The sequence below is a fragment of the Actinia tenebrosa genome, unplaced genomic scaffold (genome assembly GCF_029948245.1).
Source record: "Actinia tenebrosa isolate PJP-AT-01 unplaced genomic scaffold, QUT_ActTen_1.0 PGA_scaffold7__59_contigs__length_16204524, whole genome shotgun sequence".
NCBI classification, from domain to species: Eukaryota; Metazoa; Cnidaria; class Anthozoa; order Actiniaria; family Actiniidae; genus Actinia; species Actinia tenebrosa.
The window spans coordinates 11,754,917-11,778,471 of NW_028292584.1; the positions used below are offsets into that span (position 1 = coordinate 11,754,917).

General features: G+C 34.0%; 2 protein-coding genes across 7 annotated transcripts; both read left to right on the top strand.

The window, feature by feature from the left end:
- Positions 1 to 7,511: 7,511 nt before the first annotated feature.
- On the top strand, positions 7,512 to 20,634 carry LOC116292188 (immunoglobulin superfamily member 10-like). 5 transcript variants are annotated; one of them, XM_089039631.1, is made up of 11 exons: positions 7,512 to 7,608; positions 7,886 to 7,968; positions 8,709 to 9,038; positions 9,649 to 9,900; positions 10,185 to 10,436; positions 11,381 to 11,638; positions 17,743 to 18,021; positions 18,307 to 18,372; positions 18,653 to 18,757; positions 18,931 to 18,978; positions 20,137 to 20,634. In XM_089039631.1, the coding sequence occupies exons 2-11, from the start codon at positions 7,896 to 7,898 to the stop codon at positions 20,193 to 20,195; spliced, it is 1,722 nt and encodes a 573-aa protein (XP_088895757.1). In that variant the 5' UTR covers positions 7,512 to 7,608; positions 7,886 to 7,895; the 3' UTR covers positions 20,196 to 20,634. The 5 variants fall into 5 exon arrangements, with proteins under 5 accessions (XP_088895757.1, XP_088895758.1, XP_088895761.1 ...); XM_089039632.1 differs by lacking the exons at positions 7,512 to 7,608; positions 18,931 to 18,978 and having other exon boundaries at positions 7,805 to 7,968; XM_089039635.1 differs by lacking the exons at positions 7,512 to 7,608; positions 10,185 to 10,436 and having other exon boundaries at positions 7,806 to 7,968.
- A 400-nt stretch (positions 20,635 to 21,034) lies between these two features.
- On the top strand, positions 21,035 to 23,360 carry LOC148905620 (uncharacterized). Of its 2 annotated transcripts, XM_089039645.1 has the most exons (4): positions 21,035 to 21,250; positions 21,815 to 21,895; positions 22,113 to 22,569; positions 22,829 to 23,360. In XM_089039645.1, the coding sequence occupies exons 3-4, from the start codon at positions 22,278 to 22,280 to the stop codon at positions 23,191 to 23,193; spliced, it is 657 nt and encodes a 218-aa protein (XP_088895771.1). In that variant the 5' UTR covers positions 21,035 to 21,250; positions 21,815 to 21,895; positions 22,113 to 22,277; the 3' UTR covers positions 23,194 to 23,360. The 2 variants fall into 2 exon arrangements, with proteins under 2 accessions (XP_088895771.1, XP_088895772.1); XM_089039646.1 differs by lacking the exon at positions 21,815 to 21,895.
- The last annotated feature ends 195 nt before the right edge of the window (positions 23,361 to 23,555 follow it).

Genomic DNA, 23,555 nt, shown 5'->3' on the forward strand with positions numbered 1-23,555 from the left:
TCCTTACACGTGGGCCTTGGCAATCTTGTCCTGGGCGTTTAAATCTATGTTCATTTATCCCCTCTTTGATCAGAAATTCCTGAGCAATTTGGCCTCCATTCTTTGCAGTTTCTCCATGTCTGTTTGTAATACTATATCTTTTGGCAAGTTCTGTCCAGTTAACTTTTGTTCCATCTGGATAGCTGTCTACTTCAGCTTTCAGACCTGCTTTATCCCAGCTCATTCTTGAAAAGTCTCCTGAATGGTTTTTTCTCTTCTTTGGATGATCTTGAGCAATTCTTTCTCTTGCTCTTTGTTTGGTTTCAAACCCAGTGGCAAGTCTGTCTCTTTGCCTGGAAGCAAATGACTGTCTAGATCCAAGGCATCTGTTTTAGATATTAATTTAAAAAAGCTTTATTTATTATTATTTATTTAGTAGCTCATGCTAAATACTTTTTTTTTTAAATAGGATTTACAGTGTGTTCAGTTTCTATATAGCCCTTAATTTTATTAAAATAAAATTCACCATTTTCACAAGGGCTTGCAATCAAAATTTACCTTTCTACAGATGATGCTTTCCATTCAGCTTCAATATTTTTTTTGTTTTTTCTTAACATATTTCTGCGGGCAGCCTTTTTCTCATTTGCTGTCTCTTTTATTTTTAGATTGGATTCTGGTATTTGAGACAAGGCTTCACTAAAGGACACCCCACAAATACTTTCAAATGCTGGATTTATTTCTTTTAAAAGTTCTCTTGCCGTCTCTTTGACTTCAGCTTTACTTGGAGCTCTTGGTATTTTTTTTGGTAGATCCTTTGCAATTGCGAATGGATTACCTTTAGCCTTGTTTTTTAGTAGCGGTGATTTCACTGGAAATAGTGCTTGGACTTTTCCATAATTTTGATGGCATCCCTTGCAATCGAACAGAGTATGCTCTCGTTTCCTAGCATTTGATAAATTAGCCCAATTTTGTGGGGAAAATTTATCAAAGCATTCATTCATCTCTGCCCTTTTTCTTCCACATTTGCTCCACTTGGTAATGTAGACACTTAACGATGCATGCTTTTTGTTAAACTCGCTGGAGGGCATTCTGAAGTCCTCATCATCAGAAGAAAGAAAAATCTCCTTAAAAATTTTGTACCGTTCTTCTAGAATTCGAGCGCCAACCTTCGCAGTACTTTCGTTTGGCTCCCTTTTAATACGAAGCTTGGCTTGTCTTCCGGCAAAAACTGCCCCAATTTTACCAAAACCACAGGTCTTGGGATCGAGAAAAGTACGACACATTTGCAAAAATTTGCTTTTAGATATTGTAAATAGAACTTGCTACTGAGCGTGGCTGAAAGTGATCTCTATCTAGGTAAAGCTATAATTTTGCGCCAAAATGCAAAGTATTTTACTTGTAAAGACTCATATTTCAATAATCAGTCATTAAACTTCAGCAGAACAAACTTTATTCTCCAAATCTTGTACAAAATTATAAGGATTTTCAGGAATATGATTCGATAGCTGTTTATGAAATGTAGCTTTTACGCAAATGGAGCTATAAAAATCGATTCAAACTTAAACTTGCTACGAAAGAAAGGTATAATGATGTTATCAAGTAGGATCATTTTTGAGATTTGCTCTTATAAAAGTAGAAAAAATAAAACTAAAACCTTTGTTGTTTTCAAACACTTCGTCCGCCATCTTGTTCCTCTTCGTATTTTCTGCCTTCTGATTGGTTAAATTATTCTACAATAAGAATAGTAGCCGCTGTACTCAGCTTGGGAGGTATCGCGCTAAAATGCAAATTACCAAATCATTACGTAATCTTCAAAATGGCGCCTAAAATAATTTATTCAAAGCGTAGCTGGAAAATCGGATGCGGAGAACAAGAAATTCGATGAAATAAATCCCTGTTATATGCTTAATTCTTTCCTATATGCCCGGGCATTATGGGGCCAACTCGAAACCTTGGCATTGATCCGTTATTTCGTTCGAAAATTATTGTAAACTCGAGAAATTGCAATAAAAACAACATAAAGCGTCCTTATTTTCGCCCGAAGTAAAAGTCCTCAACTTTCTAGTTGGATGTGGTAAGATATTATTGATCCCAAAGTAACTACTGTGAAATTCAAAGAATTGAATTGAGTTATACTTTTCTCCCGAACTCTCAAACTGTACTTCTCGACATCCCGCCATTTTTAATTTTCTACTAGATAAATAAAAAGCTTAAAACAAAACGTATATCACGACGCTGGTCTTAAATATTAATATTAACTACTGCCGAAGTTTCATGGTAAAATATGCTATAGCTGATTTTCTATGATTTTTTATTTTTATTTTTTGGTATTTTCGTTGATTTGGCCCTATGACCCAGGCCTTAACATACTCGAGTACGCTTCTTAGTAAATTTGCCTGCCCCCCCCCCCCCCCCCCTCCCCAAATATGGCGTCGGAAACCGTGAAAGGAACTATAAATAAACTAATATAAAACTCGTGTGAGTACTCTTTTATGTAAATTATGACGCAGTAAATTCCTCGTCCACCCACTCGTTGAAGGTTTCGGCATGAAAATCCCTTTTTCATAAAAATATTCGACTAGAAATAGATACGTTTAAGTAACCAAAACAAAAATCATTACTTTAGTTAATGCAATAACATATAACTCGTGCGGGTACTGTTACTAAAACAAGGAACGGCCTGAAACCATCTAAAACGACCTAAAACGACCTGAAACGGCCTGAAACGACCTGAAACCATCTTGAAACCACCTGGAACCAGCCAAAACATTGAATCTCCATCGAATTTGTCGTCCAGTTTGTGTATTTTATTGACTTTTATCGATCGATCGAATGTTTGTTTTCCTTGGAAGGGATGTACTTATTTTCACCATTCTCTACTAATGGTTTCCTGTACCTATATATAGATTAACTTCCCCTTATATAGTTTAATGAACTTAAAAACTTGCAGGCAACATGGCTGAATTACGTTAAGCAGGGACTTATCCAGGATTTGTCATGGGGTGCGTGGGGGCGTGGGGGGGGGGGGCGTGGGGGTCACAACATACCAAATTGTCACTATGACATCATATCACATAATGCATCAACGGTCAGATGATTTATCTTTGGCTAGTGCCAGAAAATCGACTTCCTGCAGTCTTGAAAAAATAACAAAAACTAAATAAAAAGCTATTGGACGTTTGAAGGTTATTTCTGAAAATAACTGTGCGCCGACAATCTACTTTAACAAACATTCTCTCTTACTATGATAAATTCCGCAAAAATACTTATATCCCCATTCTTCCTATATATTTTGTAGGACTATAAATTCATGCTCGATTACAATATTTATTATTGAGGTACGTCTGAGCAAGAACGAGTTGATTTTAAATGCAATGTTAACATCCAAGTTCGACAAAACGCACTTTCGCCCTTTTTTTACTCTTCCGCACGAAATAACATTTTCCTTTCAAGAGTCCATGCAAGAAAGTATTAACTTAAAAGCTGTTAGAACTATCTATTCACTTGCTTGAACGTGTTAACGCAGATATAATAAAAATATTGCATCTATTAAAACTTGATGAAAATGTTTACAATTGGTAATATTTAGATCCAGAATCCCTGCAACTCTTCAAAAATGAATCCACGACTCTGAAGGAAGAAACACATCGGTAACCTAAACGGTTTTTGTGTCTACTGCATATTAATAAGCAGTAGACACTATGCCATCGATCGAGTTTACCCTGATATACTTCATATCATATTTAATTTAACTAGCGAAAAATATAGTTAAATGACATACGATAGAACTGACATAAAGTTCATCCCGGTGTAAGAGTTGTAAACTTTCGGATAAACTTTCGGATCCCACGTGCACAGTGAGCAGCGCATGGCGAGGATAGCCGATGTTATCCGAAGTCCCGCGTACTGGCTGGTCAACTTGGTTGCTGTGTTTGCGACTGATCGATTTTAATCGAAAGGATTTCTTTTTATTAATTTACGAGGATTCCGTGATATTCCCTTTTCGTGTCCTTCTCAATTCTGTAGGACTATAAATTTGCATTCAACTTAAATAGTTAACAATGAAATACGTATATTTGAGCAAGAACAAATTGAAGTCAAAATGCAAATGAGGAAATTTTACCGCAGCGGTCGCCTTTTCGCCCTGTCTACTTTACCACACGAAAGGGTAATTACAACAAAAGACTGCGTCGTTTCTTCACAAATGTTATGGGAATAAATTTATGTTTTAGAATTAAAACTGTAACAAGTTAGACTCAGAAAATCCATATTGAACTTCAAAAATAAAATTAGGATAGTGTCCTTCTCTGCGTGTTATACCTCTTGGGATAAAAACGCCCATACGGCTTTACGCCTTGTCGTCTAGAAGCTATCGCGTTATTAACCATGTGGTTCGACTTTTTTTTAACTTGGTTTAATCACAGTTTGGACCACCTGTCATGTAAATGTGTCGACACGAGGCCGAATCTGCTATTACAAAGACCAATGTTATTTTGTTCAGAAATGAAAAAAGGCAATTATAATAACAACACTATATTTAATAATCAGCGCACCGCTTCGATTTTTTCTTTTTTTCTTTTCTTTTCTTTTTTCTTTCTTTCTTTTCTTTTCTTTTTTTTTTTTTTTTTTTTTTTTTGACTGCTGGTGCATAAGAAGGCAAGAGGTGTTCGTAGATGAGTCATTCTAGATCTTCTGTCACATCGAGTACGAAGTGGACACACTGGTTAGAAAGCACAGGTAAGCAACGGTGAGTACAAGATCTAGATCCAACAACATTTGCTTTTCAAGTGCGACATTGCTGGATAGTCTAGTAACTCGTTCAGATCGTACTTTAAGCCATTTCTATAAAACTAACTGTAATATAACACAAAACATAACATAAAACAACCGTCCAAGTTTACAATTCTTCAAATTACTTCAAATTACAAATTCCAGCCTGAGTGACTAAGTACTTGTCTTGAACTGCAGTTTGTTTTGTTAATTGCAGAAGAAAGAGAAGCTATGTATCATAACCGCTTTCTTTGCTTGGTTATTGTTGCTGTTCTGGCTACAGTTGCAGTAGCCTATCGTGAGGAAGGTGAGTTACGTTTTAAGAAGAAGGATATTTATTGTTAAATTATCTCGCTTTAAATATCTTAAATACTTCTGTTGCGCAGTTTCCATTGGATCAATACATATTTTTGTAAATGACCTATCCAGAATCTGCTTTAGACGCAATCATAATGATAGATACGAGAGTAATGAAATGGGAGTTTCAATTAATACAATGAAAATAATATTTACGATGAGATTTAGCAAGAAAAACGGATCTGAGCTAATTAGTTTTTTAGAGCAGATTGAAATAAACTTAAAGTTTGTATGAATTCCATAGTTCAGGAGCAGAGGCAGCAAAACATTGTCCATCATAGGATTTCAAATAGTATGTAAATGACTTTCTTTGGTAATAGTTGATTAGACGAACGGATAACCTATGAATCACTTTCATTTCATGAATAAGAGTGCGACCTATACACCCATTAAACGACTACTAGCCATGTAACTCTTAAAGTTTTTAACTCTTTAGTTTTAGGTTATAGGTTGCTACTCCGCGCGCTCTGATTGGCTGATTCACCCCCAAAACCTATGCTCTGTATAACCTGTAGAGATATGGCCGATTTTTTGACTGACAGCTCACAAGAATGTTCTCTACTACATTTTAACTTTAAAAGTCTGAGTAAAATATAAAGAAACCTTCAAGCAAAGGAGTTTAGTCCATAGAACTAGCTCATACAATATAGTAAATGCCATGCCCGCCCCATAACAAAAGCATTAAAAAAATCACGTTAACAAAATTCATAACTCAACAATAGGATCGCGTATACACTGATAACCAGAACATTCTTTGTTCGTACAAGCCCAAGTATACTAGGTCTAAATAACTGCTGGAGAGTAACATAGCTGAAGTGATCATCACCTGCTCTCCCAAAACTACGAGTCCAAAACGGTTAGCAAAACAGACGGGAAATTTGCATAAGCGCGTATCCGCTGATTCATAACATTGTGATTGCAGGCGAGAGATCTAGAGGTTGTCAAAGTCCTGTATTAATTCGGATTTTGCTTTAAAAACTTTTTGAACATCGGCGCAGGAATGCGCCAAAATGACGGTCGAATATGTGAAATCTGAAATCTTAGACCAACGTAGCACGCTCCAATTTTTTAATATATTCACAGCCGATCAACGACGTTTCCCATATCAAACAATAAGTGTCAAAGCTCCCTTTCCCGGTCTTATAAAAGGAACTGTGGAAAAGCTTGTTTTTATCGTATTTCTTGGAGTTTTTTCTTGTTTTTCGTCTTCGCCAAGCTCGTGAATGTCTCTCAGCCGTTTCGCCAGCCGACGAGCACACGCTTGTTCGCCATCTTTGACTTCAGGGTAAAGACCCGCAATCCAAATATGGAATTATATGATTCCATTAATGGAGTGACCTTTCTGAACTCCAACTTTGACACTAATGTTAGGAGCAAAACTTGATATGTATTAAATTGGAATATGAAGCACGAATTTTGAGATAGAAATGTGATTTTGTTTTCCATATTTAAAAAAAGAAAACACTAAAGCAAAACTTATATTTATTCTCAGATCACACATTTCAGATATCGGACCGTCAAGGTTTCCTTTTTTGAAATAGGTGTACACTTTGCGAGTCAGTGTTTGTATATTCACAATGGTATTGTTGGAGTTAGATGATTCACTATGTCTTAGCTGCTCTTGCAGTTAGTTGACTATGCCTATTTTTACTATTGCATTACGCTTGGAAGTGTCTTGAAAATGCCGTTAATCTTATCAAATTAGATGTCCGATTTTACATGCATACCAAGGATTTGTGTCTACGGTTCTTTTAAAAACACTGAATTTTTAAAGTCCTATCACGTATTATTAGCCATCCTGAGGTCAAGAGAAAAGCTGCGTCGAAGTTGAGGGAAAAACTGCAATGTATTTTGGGACTGTTGTAGGGAATATATTTCCTAAGATGGCGTCTATCCGATTGCCCCCTAAAACACCCCTAAAATGCATTGCAAGCAAACTCGACCTAGTTTTTTCTCAAACTTGGAATGGATAATATGCTATTGTTTTAGATCAGATGACAGCTTAACTGTAATAGGCGTAACACATAAGAAAACATCCGTATTGTACGAACGAAACAATGAATCACAATTAAAACAAACAGACTGGTTTTCATATCACCATACACATTACCTTCTGATACTTCTGTCAGGAAAAAAAAAAACAATAATCAAAGTACAAATAAAAGCACGTGCAAAGCTGTTTCGAATTGTGGTTTGACTGGTGACTTATGGCTTGTATTTTGGTACCACAAATAAAGAAAAACGTCTGTATCAATAGATGACATGTAATAAACTTTGTTCGAATTCGAGTGTTCATACCATTATTGTAATTTAGCTTGTCAAACCTTATGTTGGATCCAAGTATTCCGGTATCACTCTACAAAACTCTTGAATTGTCAAGAATTTCCTATGTAGTCTGGGTTTTCGCTTTTTTATTCAAATAAGTTTGCGGTGAAGTTGCTGTTTCAAAATGTAGAAAAAGAAACAAAGCAAACGATACGACAAAGGCTCTTGATCAAAAAGGTTAATGTCTTTTATGTTCTATTTGATCATTAGTTATTTCATTCTACGTATTAGTATTGTTTATTTGATAAATATTTTTTTTATTTGAGATTATTTCGTGATATTGCATTTTGTTTTAAATATTATTCTACTTTCACGCTATATTATTAGTATTTGTTAATTTATTCTCATATTTAGCGTTTTCGTTTTCTTTATTGTCTCATGAGTTTATTTACTGGATGAATTTCTTCCTTACCTCCTAACGACATACACCGAATCTTGCCTTTTTGTATCATAGATTAAAGAGGATGGATTCTTTTCCGCTGACCTTCCGCCTTATTTTTACTGTTTTCTTTCTTCTATCGTGTGTGAACTTGTCAGGTATGTTGAAGTTAGAAACAAAAGTAATTCATCATTAAACTAGCTCCCGATAGACCTTTGGTTTTGGATTGCCTAATAGACCACACTTTCTTACAAATTTAGAAACCAAATGACACCTGATCTTATTATCACCTTCATTTATAAAACACTTCAAACAGTTGCTTTTTAACAGGCTTCCCTTGACCGGAAGAGTCTTTTAGAAGGCAATATTTCGCATAGAGCAAATGTCTTCATGTAAAGATGTCTGCATCTTTGTAGGACAATACTTGATGTTCTCGGCCAAAGAAAAAAAAACTGTGATATTTCTGCATTCTGTTCTTTTCAATTGGTTGTGTTCCTTAACTTATATAATTGTGTTACAATCCAAAAAAGCTCATGTATTTTAATAGACTTCCCGCGCAAATTAAGCTTCGCCACTGAAAAGAATGCGACATGCAGTTGAACAGTTTTAGTCAAAATTCGAGCCATTTTATATAGTTAAGTTGCTGTATAAAAACGACCGGAGAAAATCAAAGACAAATTATTATGCGTGTCTAAATAGTTTTTATTACAATCTACTCGCGCACGACTTTTCGTAGGCAGCGATAATGTGATATTATTATAAATAAATTGCTACCCAGAGCTTATGTAACATTTGGATCTGATGTGAAAGTTGACATTTCGCAAAAACGCTTACCATAAAAATCATGCGAAATCAAATCCTTTATTTATTTTTCTAATACAATTATTGTGTCCAACAGATGGTATCAAGTGGATTTCAAAACCTTCGAATCAAAAGTTTGGACATGTTGGATCTACTGTTCACATCACCTGGCATTATGATTGCAACCAGAAATTTGTTGTATCTACACTTATTTACGACAATAGACAGATAGCCCAACGACCCCAAACTACACAGAAATATATTTTGATAATGAATAATATGGATGCTCATTTCTCTGTTATTGGTGGATCGAATGTAACAATTATCATCCCTGATGTTGATAAGGACAGAAGTGGATCATATTGCTGTGAGGTTACTTGTATTGGTGAACCATCAGAAAAGTCATGCACGATGCTCTTCGTATATGGTGAGTAACGCACCCAGACCGCTGTATGGAATAAATAAGTTTATCCTACTGTCCGATTTCAATAAACATGATACCTGAAAGTCAAATAAGAAAACAAATAATGCCGTCAACATTACAATCAAATATTGGGTTGTAAGCTCATTATTTCTGCCAAGTAAACATAACGCAGGCAAAAGCAGCTGTTAAAAAATGCATAATTTATCTTATAATGTGAGAAAATTTTAAGTACGTTGAATATAAGATATTTGATCATGAACATGATATCTTCAATCGCAATCAAATTCAAGCGTACAATCCGAATTGACATCAAAAATCAAAGTAATAACATTTCTCCCACATTGCATATACTCATCATTGAATTCATCATTTCTATCATTTCCTTGAAGCTTCAAGGCAATAAATTTGTCCGAAAGGTAGGAGAAAAATAAAATGTTAAAAGTAGTCGAACATGCCTTAATCAATCCGGGCCTCGATTCTTGCATTGGTATGTTTGCCGCAATCGGAACCTGGCTTGATGAAAAATTTTCACCAATTTTTCTAATCCTGACTTTCACGCTCTGCCAGCAAGAGCAAAATCTCACATTCATTCTCTCTCTATTTCTATGTGTAGCTTTGCCTCGTATCAACTATCTGACCTCGCACCTTTATGGAAAACAAGGAGATTCAATAACATTAAGATGTAATGCCTCTGGACATCCAGCACCTCATATTTCATGGATACACAAGGATACCCACAGAAAAATAGCTAATTCTAGTGTGACGTCATTCAACATCACTGGTAAAGCATCAGGAGGAAAGTACTGCTGTCACGTGTCAAACGATTTTGGGGAAGAGACCAACTGCACGTCCCTTGAAATAATAGGTAAACGGCTTTACATAAACGTACATAAATATACAACTCTACCAATCCCTATGTAGTCAACGTTCGATATTCTGATTTAGCCATCATCAAGCACGAAATAACCTGAGTCAACGCTCCAGCGAAACAGAAAAACAATTACGATGATTTTTTTTTTTCCCCTGGACCCTCGACTCGAGTTGTTTTGTGCTTGACAACTTTATCAGAATATCGAAATTTGGATATTACAGTTGACTAGTATGAGCAAGACCTATGTTTATTGTCTTTTTTTTATTTATTTATTGTAGCTTTGCCTCGCATCTTTTATCTAACCTCAAACCTTTATGGCAAACAAGGAGATTCAATAACACTAAGATGTATTGCTTCTGGAGATCCAGCACCTCGTGTTACATGGATACACAGAGATACGAACACAATAATAGCTAATTCCAGTGTGACGTCATTCAACATCACTGGTAAAGAATCAGGGGGAAAGTACTGCTGTCACGTGTCAAACGGTTTTGGGGAGGAGACTAATTGTACGTCCCTTAAAATGACAGGTATGTGGCTTTCATAGTAGGATACCAAATGCTTATCACAATAAAAATTGTACAGACGGGTTATTAAATTCTTTACACCTTAATTTCATCAATATTTTGAACAAGCAAAAAAAAAAAACAATCAATAATAATCAAAACTAATTAACTTTTTAAGTTTCAATAAATCGATACCAATCAATCAAAAATAGTTAGTAAAAAAATACAATAGTACGTCCACTTCCTAGAGCTTCTTCGCTTGTCACACACAGATATTTTAGTATGAGGCTACATAAAAAATTAAATGAATTTCTTCCTTTCTTCTTTCGCGAATCACTGAGCATTTTACGCCAACTCTTGCATTGAAACCTTTGTGCGTAACAAGAAAAGCAAATTTCCAAAGTCGCCTTTTGCTACATTTGGGTCAGTTTCTATACATACGTATTTCATTGTTTTGACATTAATGCCTGCATTTGAAACAATTTTTTGAAGGAAACAGAGTGGAACTCTGATATGTAATATTAAAAGAACTAACTAGCTTTAGTAAAAAGACACAGGTGATTATTGAAAGTCTCGCGCGCTGATTGGTCAAGAAACTCGCACTATCACACTATAATCATCTCCAGCGATAATCCAAAATGGCAGCCAGCCGCTTTGTTGCTGTTACCGGGGAAAATGTTTTTCGTTTTTTGAAAGAATCACCTGTGTATTTACACTAAAGCAATTATTTGCCTCAGCCTCAGTGACTATCGGAGACTATTCACCTCGCGTCTCGGTAAATACCCCTGATATTCACTTCGCCTTCGGCGATTAATTGTAAAATATTACATGAACGTACGAAAAAAAACAACCACTTTTTAAAAATCATAACATATCACTTTCTCTCTGAATCCTTTTAAACAATGCTAGTGACCTTGATATATTGTTGATTTATATTATAATACTTGTCATCATTTTTCGTCTTACAGAATATCAACCAATAAATACAGTGCTGAAATCGAACAAAACTTTTACAACAGCAAATGAGACACTCAAAATATTCTGTAAAGCAGACGCATCTCCCCCAGCAAATTACTCCATCGAACAAGGGAACAAAAAAATGGTCAATTCTTCTAATGGTTATGTCACAATTACTGCACCAGAGAATGGATATCTTGATTTCAGTTGTAGTGCGAAGAACAAATATGGACAAGGAAAAACGGTGCATCTTAAAATACCCATATATCGTAAGTAATAGTTATGAATAACGGTATTTAAAGCTATCATTCCCTGCATTGAATTTTTCCTTACATTCTTCTTCCTACCTTCGTTTCCTACCTTCGTTTTTTTTTTTTTTTTTTGTTTGTTTGTTTTTTGTTGTTGTTGTTTTGTTGTTGTTGTTGTTTTTGTTTGTTTGTTTGTTTGTTTGTTTTTAAATTGCTAGTTTATTATTTCCATAATGAATGTGGAAATTATTTTACAAAGGTTGTTTTTATTTAATATGCAAATTCTGATATTCAAAATTAGATAAATTCTATTAAAATGTAAATGATATTCTGTTATAAATATCAGAGTTGGAATATTTTACATCCAGTTCTAAATATTTTCTTGCTTTTTTCCAAAATATGCAATTATTTTGGAAATATAATAAGCAATTATTGGACAAAGTAAATTAATAAACATAAAATTCTGTCACGTGAATTTTCACGATTGAGGCTATGTCATGTGCCAAACGCTTTTGACTGGAAGGGATAAACCCGCTACGTCTTAATAATTGATGCTACAATCAGTTGAACCCATGATGTAATAATTATTATTAAATGTCTCATTATTTGATGGATAATTTACTTTCATCTTATATATTTGAGATAAAACCAGACTGTATTTAAAAGTTTATTCTTGGGACACAACCAGATAACTCAGTCAAAATCCATTGAGATATAAATAACGACGAAACACCCGCCATGTTGGTTGTTCTAACAAGAGAAGCCAATGAGGAAGAATGCTTCGTAATCATCAATCAACATGGCGGCTATGACGCAACATGCTGCTCAATAATTGATATGATAAATGAATCATCTGCAGAAAAAGCACTAGATAAATCATTTATCGTGAGCAAGTCACCTTCCAAGCTATCGAATTTTGGTTAGATGATTGTTCTTAGATAATCAGAGATAACGTTAGTAAAGTGTACAATAAATTAAACCAAGAGATTAGTGAACTGGTAGCGAGGAACGGCAAACAGCACTGGCAACAAGTAGACCTATTTATACAAATGTTATCAAAGTTGCAATTGTTCCTTACTCAATGTATAAGAACTCTGCGTCTATGTCTAGGACCACGATGAGGACCACAATGAGCGTACTTTGAAACTAATCTTATTCATGAAATCACGAAGAGCGGTTTCGTAGCCATCTTAAATAATAAAATAACATTGTTGAAACAGAAAGCTTTCATCACCGAAGTGTTTTTCAGAAAGGTCCTGCGTCGTGCAGGCCAAACAAGGGGCGGATCTAGGGGTGGGTTTTGGGGGTTGCAACCCTCCCTATGAGAGCCATCGTGATTTATTATTATTATTATTTTTTTTTTCATGACAACACCAACAGCATCGCGAGTTTTATTAAAACAGGGGTGCCGAACACATTTCGCTCGCTTTCTTTTCCTATACGCCGTGTGTGGTACCTGAAACGCAACCATGGTCGCCTGCAGGAAATAATCGTCTCCCTAACCCTTTGGTCTGCTATATCTCTTTACCACCTCAATCAATGCTACAACCCCTCCCTTTGAAAAAATCCTGGATCCGCCCCTGCAAACATTTGTAGCCAGGCCTCTCAGCATGATTCCTTCGCCCAAATAATATGCTTTGTTTTCAAATGCCAGCCAAACCACACACCCCCCTCCCCCCCCAATTTTCAATTTTTTACGCGGTCCCTGTCGCTCATGTATTATCACACATACTGATCACTATGAGTATGTATGATAAAGCTAATGTTGTATAACAAACAGTTTTATTAGATATCTCAATTTAGACTTTATTCACGGAGGGGAGGGGGTGTGGGGAATACACCAGGGCAAACCTATTACGGTGGGAATTCCATAGGGTTACCATATGATATTCCAATGCCGGCTAGAGTGAAAACTTCGAAGATTACTGACATTGACAGACACGAATATAGGAAACGGGGTGCCGCTTTGAGACTAGAAAAGCGTTTGAGTACAGGAATAAGTTATATTAAAAAGAATAGCGAGCAAAAGCTAACATTAGAAGTTGACAGGATTTTTTTTTTTTTTTTTTTTCTTATTTTTTATATTTATGAAAATAAAATTAAAAAAAAAAAAAAAAAAAAAAAAAACAAAACGAAAAAAAAAAAAAAAAAAAAAAAAAAAAAAAAAAAAAAAAAAAAAAAACAAAGGTAAAAAAGCTTGAGTAAGTATATTTTTTAGGTCACCCATCCAGGTACTAACCCTCCATAAACCGTCTTGACCCCGTATCTTTAATGCTCAAGTTTTTTCCACTGGGCCACGGATATTCGGAATTAGCACAACAATAGCCGTGAAAACAATGCACCGAATAGACTAGACTTTTTAACATCAAATTTTCAACCGATTCCGTGCGTTGCAGAGATGCAAGGGATTAGCCGATATGGTCTGGGGGCCGGCTGGTCTCTCCCCTGATGCTTCGGCTAGAACATTTTCTTGCGTAATTCGTACACCCAAGGGCAGAAGGATTTAATCGCCGTCAGGTCCGAAGTCCATACGACGCCTCAGCTCTGCGGATGTCTAGGGGGTATGGCAAAGTCGAATCGATTATTATTTTGTATTTTGTATTTTTCTTTCTTTCTTTCTTTCCTTTTTTTTCTTCTTGCAAATTAGCTTAGTTCTGATATATTTTTTTTAAATTTTTTATTAGTACTATTAATTTATTTTATTTCATTTTACTTTTCACTTTCAAAACTTCCTTGGATTATATCCTTACAATCAAAAATCTCTTTACTGAAAGAGTGACTACTTGATTTAATTCTTATATAAAAAAAGGAAGATGGAAAATATCTGCGTCAAAGTTTGCATTGACTATAACTATTAGATTGCTTAATTAGGTCCAAAATATTCAATTCTGTATTTGATAATAGGTTGTTCTCATTGTTTCATTTCTATTTACTCTATGCCATCCGGTTCCAGTCTCATGTTAATACTTCATAGTCTTGCTCTAATATGTCAGCTAAATCCGTTATGACAAATACTGTTAAAAGTGAAAGACGCTGTAATGCTAAAAGACAATTGAATCCTTGAAGGGGGAATTTTGGCTACAAATGGTTGACGAAACTGAAACATAAGATTAATGTTTCTATATTGGACATGGAAAATATCGTGTTGCAGCATTACACAGGCCAAAACAAATAAAAAATATTTTGAGCTTCGAAAGTGGGTAAAAAACTATGTTTCGTAATGTTACTTATTGCCCTTTCACGTATGACTCTCTTGGGAAAAGATGGTTGGAATGTTGACATTGCATAGGTATGCAGATAACTGTGTTTCCAGTATTTCTTATTTTCGCCTTGATCCATCATATCGGTAAGTATGCACTTTATTTTCAATCCAAACGTATATATTATATAGATTGTATGCTTTACCATTGTTTATCGATAATCTATATTGTCATTTATGAGAATGAGTCCGATCCAAATAGCCTATGTTATGGTCTTCTAGAAAGTGATACGGGATAAAAAACGCAACCTATTTAGTGTAGAATACCGTAGAAAAATAAAAGGATCTCAAACAACACAGATTAAAAGTAATGATCTTTTTAATGAATTTGGAGATACTGGAGCTCCTAATAACAGTGATCATCAAACAATGAACCAATTGTGAATCGCCAAAATAAACATGAAATGGCATGAAAGGACATGAGTGTTAGAGTGATGTAGACAAAAAAAAAAAAAAAAAACTGACATACTTGACAATTTCGAAAATAATTAAATTTGATAATTTGAAATTAAGCAAATGACTGGATCTCCCAAAAAAGCTTGTTAAAAGTTAGTTTGTTATTTCTCTGTCGCAGTTGCGAACGCCCGGCTTACACAAACTCCACCTGGAAGATCATACGCAGTCGTCGGAAATACAGTAAAATTCAATTGGAATTACACAATTGTTAACAAAGAAGTTGACTTTGGACATTATGTCTCATCTCCAGTCTGGTATTATTATAACCCTGATGGACGTACTAAGTCAGTCATAGCAGTTGACGATGGGCTGCGTGGTTGGAAGTGGACGATAAGTCGACGAACGTGTCCACCAAGGCTGTTGTACCCTACAGTTCGCGTTAGCAAAGAGTCAGTTGCTACTTTGGTCATTTCTAACGTCACCAAGAATGACAGTGGATGGTATGAAATATCTTTGGTGCTAAGAATATCCCCTTCAATCACCAACAAAGTGGAACTTATAGTTATTGGTAAGTATAGATCATTTTTTAGTCCGGCTGTCTATTATTGATGTGACCGTAGGTAGCTGTCATCATATGTTTGTGGATCTGTTTTTCGGTTCTCTCCTGTCCTTCGAGGGTTTTTCTCGTCTAGTTCTCGAGAATCTATAAATACCTATTGGAATAATTTACTAAACCGTTGCCTGAATTAGATCAGGTCTGCACTGAAAGTCTTCTATTAGCCAATGCGTATAGGCCCCTAATAAAACAACGAGTAGATATTTCTCCCTCATGACATCGGCTAATGTACTCAGTCACTGTCACTTCGTTTTTTTTTTTTGTTTTTTTTTTTTTTAATCCTTTTTTTATTTTTATTTTGCCAATTATTTTGCCAATTATTTATTTTATATTCACTCAACACAGTGAGAGATAACTAGTCTTGAAACCAACTTTAAGAATTTTCTCATCATCCGTCTTTATCTTTACTTATAGAATACTAATATAGGTTGTGTTTTTTTTTCAGGAAAATATAATCGTTTTACAAAAGTACCACCAAGTCTTTTGTTCGTGGCAAAAGGTAAAACAGCGCGTTTTGAGTGGAATTACAGTTATGATAACAGAAACATCGAGTTCCAGGAAGACTCACCCGTATGGGGGTACATCAACCAAGACAACCAATGGACAACCATAGCATTAGGAAAAAAGAGCCAGGGTCAGGGCTGGGAAGTGGCTCTAAATACTACTACATGTCCTGCAAGGCTTTTAAACCCTAATCGCGTCCATGTTGAACCATTGGCTACTTTGGTCATTCGTAACGTAATTATAGCCGACAATGGTACCTATGGATGTAGCTTAAAATTAAAATGGGGCCCTCCAGTTACTAATACGGTGCAACTTATTGTAACGAGTAAGTGTTCCTCCAATTTCCTTTCCATAAAGTAGCTAGTCATTATATCGTACCTATGTTATAAATATTATTCAAAAATGTATAATTTGTCTTGTTGAAACTAATTACCACTTTGCTTCTAAAATAACTTTTCAGACTATCCAGAAATCACTTTTCCAATTACATTGTCATCGATGATAATACAAGAAGGATCCCAATTGGATATTCCTTGTTTGTCACGTGGTTTGCCAACGCCTAATGTCACGTGGTTAAGAGTAACAAGAAATAGTAAATCCTTCATGAGGAAAGGAATAGGAAACGCCACGCTGAGAATCCAAGGGATTAAAAGGAATCAAAGTGGGATTTACGAATGTTATGCCACCAATAATCCTAATGAGGTCCCAGTATTGACAAAGATTGACATTATTGTAGTGTGTAAGTGTGTAAGATATATGTGAAGTTTGGAGGAGATCATGAGATTATGAATTTTGAATTATATTATTGTATATGAATTAAACATAATTCTTTTTTATACGATCATGGTACAATTCTTGTGTTTATTCAGTTTGAGGGAGTAAAGTTAGAAAAAAAGTTGTTCTTTATATTTTTTGCATACCCATGCATTATCATAGTATCATAACTTGACTTAACTTGATAAGATTTAACAAAATCCATCAGTAATATTAAGCTCTTCGAGCGTCCTAAAATTATAGTCAAATTTACTCCTAACGAATAAAAAAAAAAAACATCGTAAATCAAGTAATGATATACATATTTTTAATATTCCAAAAACGAAGCATTCTATGTCTGCTTACTGTCAAGACATATCAAGCTTTACTCTATATGTTAGTGTCGAAGTTGGAGTAGAGAAAGTTCACTCCATATATGGTATGATCAATTCCATGTTTGGATTGTGCGGAAAAGCGGCAAACAAAAATAATAAAATAAACTCCAGTTTTGAGTTGACTTCCTTTTAACTCCTTGAAATAATTGGTATATCTTAATTTGACCAGCATGACTTTAACAACATTCTTTCAATCTTGCAGATAAACCAGTAATTGATAACCGTTTGTCATCTGGGAATAACGTATCTTCTATTTTGGGTGACACAATTCATTTACGCTGTACTGCAAGAGGTGTCCCTCTGCCTAACATCACGTGGTATACAGCAGACGGTAAAATATTTTCAACTGGGAAAACGTCGTATCCAGGTGGAAGCGAGCTAGTACTGACAACCACGCGTAAACAAGATTATGGGATGTATAGATGTCGCGCTGAGAATACTGTTGGAGTTGCATTGCATAATATTACAGTGATGCAAATATGTAAATATTGATGAATTGTTTATCTTTTACGCTTGCATTAAAACATATTAGAAAAATTTTGAATTTAATTGGCAACAAAAAAATATTATCATCAGAAGCAACATCACCTTTAACATCGCCTTAACCATCCCCTTGATCGTCATCGTCACCATTATCATCATCATTTTCACCAACATATAATTATCAACCCCATTATCATCCTCATTCATCAACATCATTAACATTTCAAAATTTCAAAATTATTTGTGTTTTTCGTTTTGTTTTGCTTTGTTTGGTTAATAACAGGTCAATGCATTGGAAATTATCAGAAATACAAGAGATCCTTGGGCAGCAGCAGTAGCATCATTAACGGTATGCAGTTGACTTTCATTTATTATTTAAACTTAATTTGGTTTTCTTTCATTATACTCTTAAGCGAACAGGAAAAAAAAAAAATTAAAAAAAGAAAGAAAGAAAACGAAGCCGAAAATAGGATGCGGATGGAGAAAAAGAAGTTTAATCACTTGAAAGATTAGAGAACCATCTCAAAAGAGAAGGAAGCCAAGAATATAAATTATAATACATTTTGCAAGTTCGCTGGCCTGTATTTATTCATTTATTAACCTTTTTTTTTTTTTTTTTTTCTTTGCAGAACCGGTTATTTTCGTCATCTGGCTGACCGTAATACTTGTTTCAGGGATTGTAAACAGTCTTCTTCTTATCTATATTAAATTTGGAAAACACCAAAAGTGCAAAGGTAGGTCATACTAGGAGACGGGGGGGGGGGGGGGGGGGGGGGGGGGTGGGGAAAGGGAGGGACCGAAAATAGAACTTTCGTAGGTTCGATTAGCATTTTGCTGTGTTTACCGGCTCAGTTTCCGGACTTCATAATTGTTAACTTAATTTTAATTCATTATTCCCATGTAACAGGAGTCCCGAGAAACGAAATTCACTGTCAAAATAAACGCCTTCAGCGAGGTAAAGTTTAAGAAATATCTCTGTCTAGCATATTTTACATCAATGCAAAATATATAATGGACCTATCAATAATGATTATGATTATAATTATAATAATGATAACGATTATGATGATGATAAGTGAAAAATAGTTAATACTAATTATACCAATGTATAACCATAAATATAAATAATACAGTAATAATTAGGAATTAATGCTAATACTAATTACAATTTAACGCAATATCATAATCATAATTTATATTAATCGATGATAATTACAATCAATTAAAAAAGTATTTATCAATAATAAATTATCATTAATGATTGTAATTATTCGATAATAATATAATTAATATTTGTAACATGATTAACATTTATAATGTGATTAATGATTAACATTTATAATGTGATTAATATTTATAATGTGATTAATATTTATAATATTTATAATATTTTTTATATAATTAATATTTTTATTATAATTTTTATTATAATATTTTTGATATAATAATAATCAATGATCATATAATAAATATATTTATTTACAAATATTAATAATAATATTAACTCTTTTAAATAACAACAATATTAAAAGTAATATAATAATACTAAAAAAAGAGATTATGAATATAAAATAACAAATGTATGTACAAATTACATATTTAGCGATGAAAACATATTTGTAAAATAAATTTATAGCTCAAAACACGAGTCCAGCTCTTCACACTGATATAATATTATATTAAAACCATACATTTATTATTTAATTCTAAATAATTCTAAATTACGGCTACATTGGCGTTAAGGTTAAGTTCATTAATAATCAATGATTATTAAGAATAATAATAACAATTTTTATTATTAATTATACAGCTTCTCATTAATCCCATATAGGTAATTGTCCAATTATTTTCTTAATTGGACAGGTCTTGTTGATATGGGATTAATTAGGCAGCTATATAATTAATAGGTAATGGGATTTCATGCTCCCCAATCAAGAAATAATTAGACTCGAAAAATTCCTCTGACTGCCAAATTGGACTCGGCCTCATCCAATTTTGTCAGTCCTCGGAATTTTCCTCGTCCAATTATTTCTTAATTGGACAGCATGGAGTCCTATTACATATACTAATTATTCTATCCTTTTTTAACGAATAATGGTCTTTTTCCAAGCAGAACCATATTCCACCGAGAGGAACAGAAGACAATGCTTTAACCATTCCAACAAATTGTGACGTCATATCGAAAAGAAGAGCATCTAGACTCCATATGAAACAATGAATCTGCTGTATGCTCATGCTTCTTCACATGACAGTGCAAGGCTAAATGTGCCACATACGGCAAATCGTTGGTTGTTAAAAGAAAACTTGATTGCAAGCGGCAGCCATTAGTAAGAATTAAACATTATCAGGAACTTAGTTGTTCCTATTCAAGTGGATCCCCAATATGAGATTTTGAACCCAGTAAATCGCGAACAACTTTCATGTAATTTTTTACAAACACTGCACGGCTTAGGCAAGGAAAACTAACAAAATCTTCATTAGTTAAGCCAACTTCGTATAGCAGATTACGGAAAGATTCATAAGGATCCAGAATCCACATGGCAAACTTTAACTAGAATAATGAAAAAAATTAAGAAACAATTGAACCGTGAAAATAAAGGGGGAAAATGTTTGTGCTTGTAAAATATTGCTATTTTGTTTAGGCTGAAACATCAAGAAAGTTATTGTCGTTTGGTTTGGGAAGGAACAATAATTATTTTACAAGCCCATTCTTATTCTTGCTATTTCTTAGTGTTTATATTGCTTTAGTTATATTAGGCTAGAATCTAATTATTTTTTTCTGGTTATTCATATATAATTGACTTATGCTAAATTACTTGACTTGTACTTCAAATTGAACTAATTATTCTATGAAATATGAATCAACGAATAAATACATTTTTTTAAATAGTGTATCATGAATATTGTTAATGTTTTTACATGTCATTAGCTATTTGTATGTTTGTATATATGCATACATATATAAAATATGCACCAGGAAACATACCATGGTTATTAAAAGACTGGAAGGGATGAAAATACTCTTTTACAGATTGAAATCTGGTTACCTAAGAGAAGCTTCGTTTTCATTTCTCACGTGACCCCTTCCCGAAAGGCCATGCCTTACGATCATTGAAGGAAACTTTTGTGTCTTGCTCACAAATACTCACAGGATTTGTCGTAAAACAAGTAGTTAAAATCACTGTGGAACTCTAGATTAGCGACATACAAGTTCACCAGCCCCAACGGTAAGGAAAATAATCAGTTTTAGATATAGCTTTTACTACAGTGATGTGATGAAAACGAAAGCATTTTAAAGAAGGTTGTTACTTCCGCTTTCAATTCAAATGTTCAGAGAGAGTCTACAAGGAATACAAAAGCTTACTAGTATATTTTCAAACACAATGGATCATAACTGCATACTTTGCTTACGTTTAGCCTTAAAAGCATGATATTTGAATATCCATGTTTGTTATTCTTGTGTAATAATGGCTGTTAAATCAGCTTTTAGATGAGAATGATTATATATATGTTAGGACTACTTTTAACTGACTTATAATGAACAATGTTATTATAGTATAGATTTTATTAAGAATATAATTCCTCACGATTAGAATTGTATCGATAGCTAAAGCGACCCATAAATCAAATTGGTATTAACTATGGCTTTCAAATTTCAGTCAGCCAAACAACCTGTCTACAACTGTTTATGTTTATTTTTTCGCAGTATTCATACTCTATTAACCACCAAAATATCTTTAAAGCTAAAAATGAAATATAATAACCAAAGTCAGATTTTCGATACATTTCAGATACGGTTAGGTATCCTTCAAAGCCTTATCATTTGAATCCTTTTGGCCATAAATTACATTTTGATACATCAAAATGTGAAAGTAAGTATTCAATTATATCATAATATTATTTAATAGCAGAAGGTGAAGTGAATATGGGTGAATGTCGACGTGAAATTAATAGAATATTCACCATATCCAACATGTTATCAAAAATTTAAAAAAAAAAAATTTCCCCTTAAGATATTAACCTTGAGTTTTAAAAACATTTAAATTACTGAGCGAATCATTTTTATTTGTATTTTTTTTATCATTTCAGCGTCTGACCCTACATGTAACTTCTGAAGAGTACTGACGACAAGGTCATTTTCATAAAGTCTGCTTGCATTCATTTTAGAAAAATAGTTAGAGAACCGTTGACAAATGATACTGACTATTACAGTCAAAATAAGCTAGACTCTTTTTTTTTTTTTGACTGCTAAAAATGGAGGGAAAAGAAAAAGATTTAATGAGAAAGATGCATGTCAAGCTAGTTCGAGAACTCGACACAACAGGTTTGCTTTTGAGTCATCTCTTTCAAGATAATGTATTATCTGAGGAAGATGTCGAGAAAATAAAAGCAAAGAAAACTTCAAAGAAGAGAGCTGAAAAACTGCTTAAGACACTCAAGAAAAGAAGACGTGGCCTTAAGATGTTAATTAAAGCATTAATTCTTTCAAAGATCCAGGATTTTCTGGGATTCGAAATTCTGGAAAAGGTTACTTGGAGCGAGGAAGGTAAGACTATTGCTATTGATTAATTAATAATAAAAGGATGATGATGATGATAATGTTGATGATGATGATTTAAGCAATTCTGGTCTGTTTGAAGGATAGTGCAATACTGTTACAAATCTTTCATTCTTTCTTTATACAGCCACTTGTCCTTGATTTCAAATTCGCATAATTAATAACCTTTTAATGACTTTTTTAATCACAATGTATTATCCAATCATTATTTATCATTTAAAATAAGTTACAATTTTTCCTTTTTTAGAGAAGGAAACATTTCTAGAGGAATTAGATGGCGATTTAGATGAGCAACAAAAAGTGGAGGCTGAACTGGTAGAGGCAAAACGTGAAATACAGCAGCTAAAATTAAAATGTGCAGAATATGAAAGGGAGTTAAACGAGAAAGATGAACACCTGCGAAGGTCTGTATCATCTCAACAAGCCCACCGCTTCAATGTTTTTCGAAAATTCTTCAGGCAAGCGAAGAAAAAGCAAGATAAAGCGGTTAGTTCTGAGGATTTCCCTTCTCTGCCACCTAGAAATGGTAAGTTGTACATGTTATACCTCCATATGGCGATACTTAAAAAATTTCCGATGGTTTTGCGGGGTATGTCCTTTTATTTACCATGAAATGACGTTAACAGGTGGTTGGAATGTTATGTGCTCTCGAGGCGTAGCCTATAACCTAGCGGGTGGACATTAATCGAAAGCAAGATAGTAAATTTCAATTATTAAGAGAATTATTATTATTATTTCAAATGGGTCAAGATGAAGCAGCTAATAGCCATTTGCTCACCTCTAGGTAGTTAATAAGCTTAATAATATCTTAAGAGGTTTACTGTTAAACATATAATTAGCTTGTTAAATCCTTTCAAGTGTATTGATAATGACATCGGAAGATGTCGAAACGTCATCAATTAGCATAGAAAAATTACACGATCTCGAAATTTTAAAGTTTTCAAATTGGTCGACGAATTTAAACTTTCAGGCGA

Bases quoted from the DNA above. Each gene is read 5' to 3' on its own strand.
- LOC116292188 (XM_089039631.1), top strand. From the start codon at position 7,896: ATGGATTCTTTTCCGCTGACCTTCCGCCTTATTTTTACTGTTTTCTTT. The intron at 18,373-18,652 runs GTATGCAGTTGA...TTTTCTTTGCAG, and splicing joins CAGCAGTAGCATCATTAACG to AACCGGTTATTTTCGTCATC. The intron at 18,758-18,930 runs GTAGGTCATACT...CCCATGTAACAG, and splicing joins AAAACACCAAAAGTGCAAAG to GAGTCCCGAGAAACGAAATT.
- LOC148905620 (XM_089039645.1), top strand. From the start codon at position 22,278: ATGGAGGGAAAAGAAAAAGATTTAATGAGAAAGATGCATGTCAAGCTA. The intron at 22,570-22,828 runs GTAAGACTATTG...TTCCTTTTTTAG, and splicing joins GGTTACTTGGAGCGAGGAAG to AGAAGGAAACATTTCTAGAG.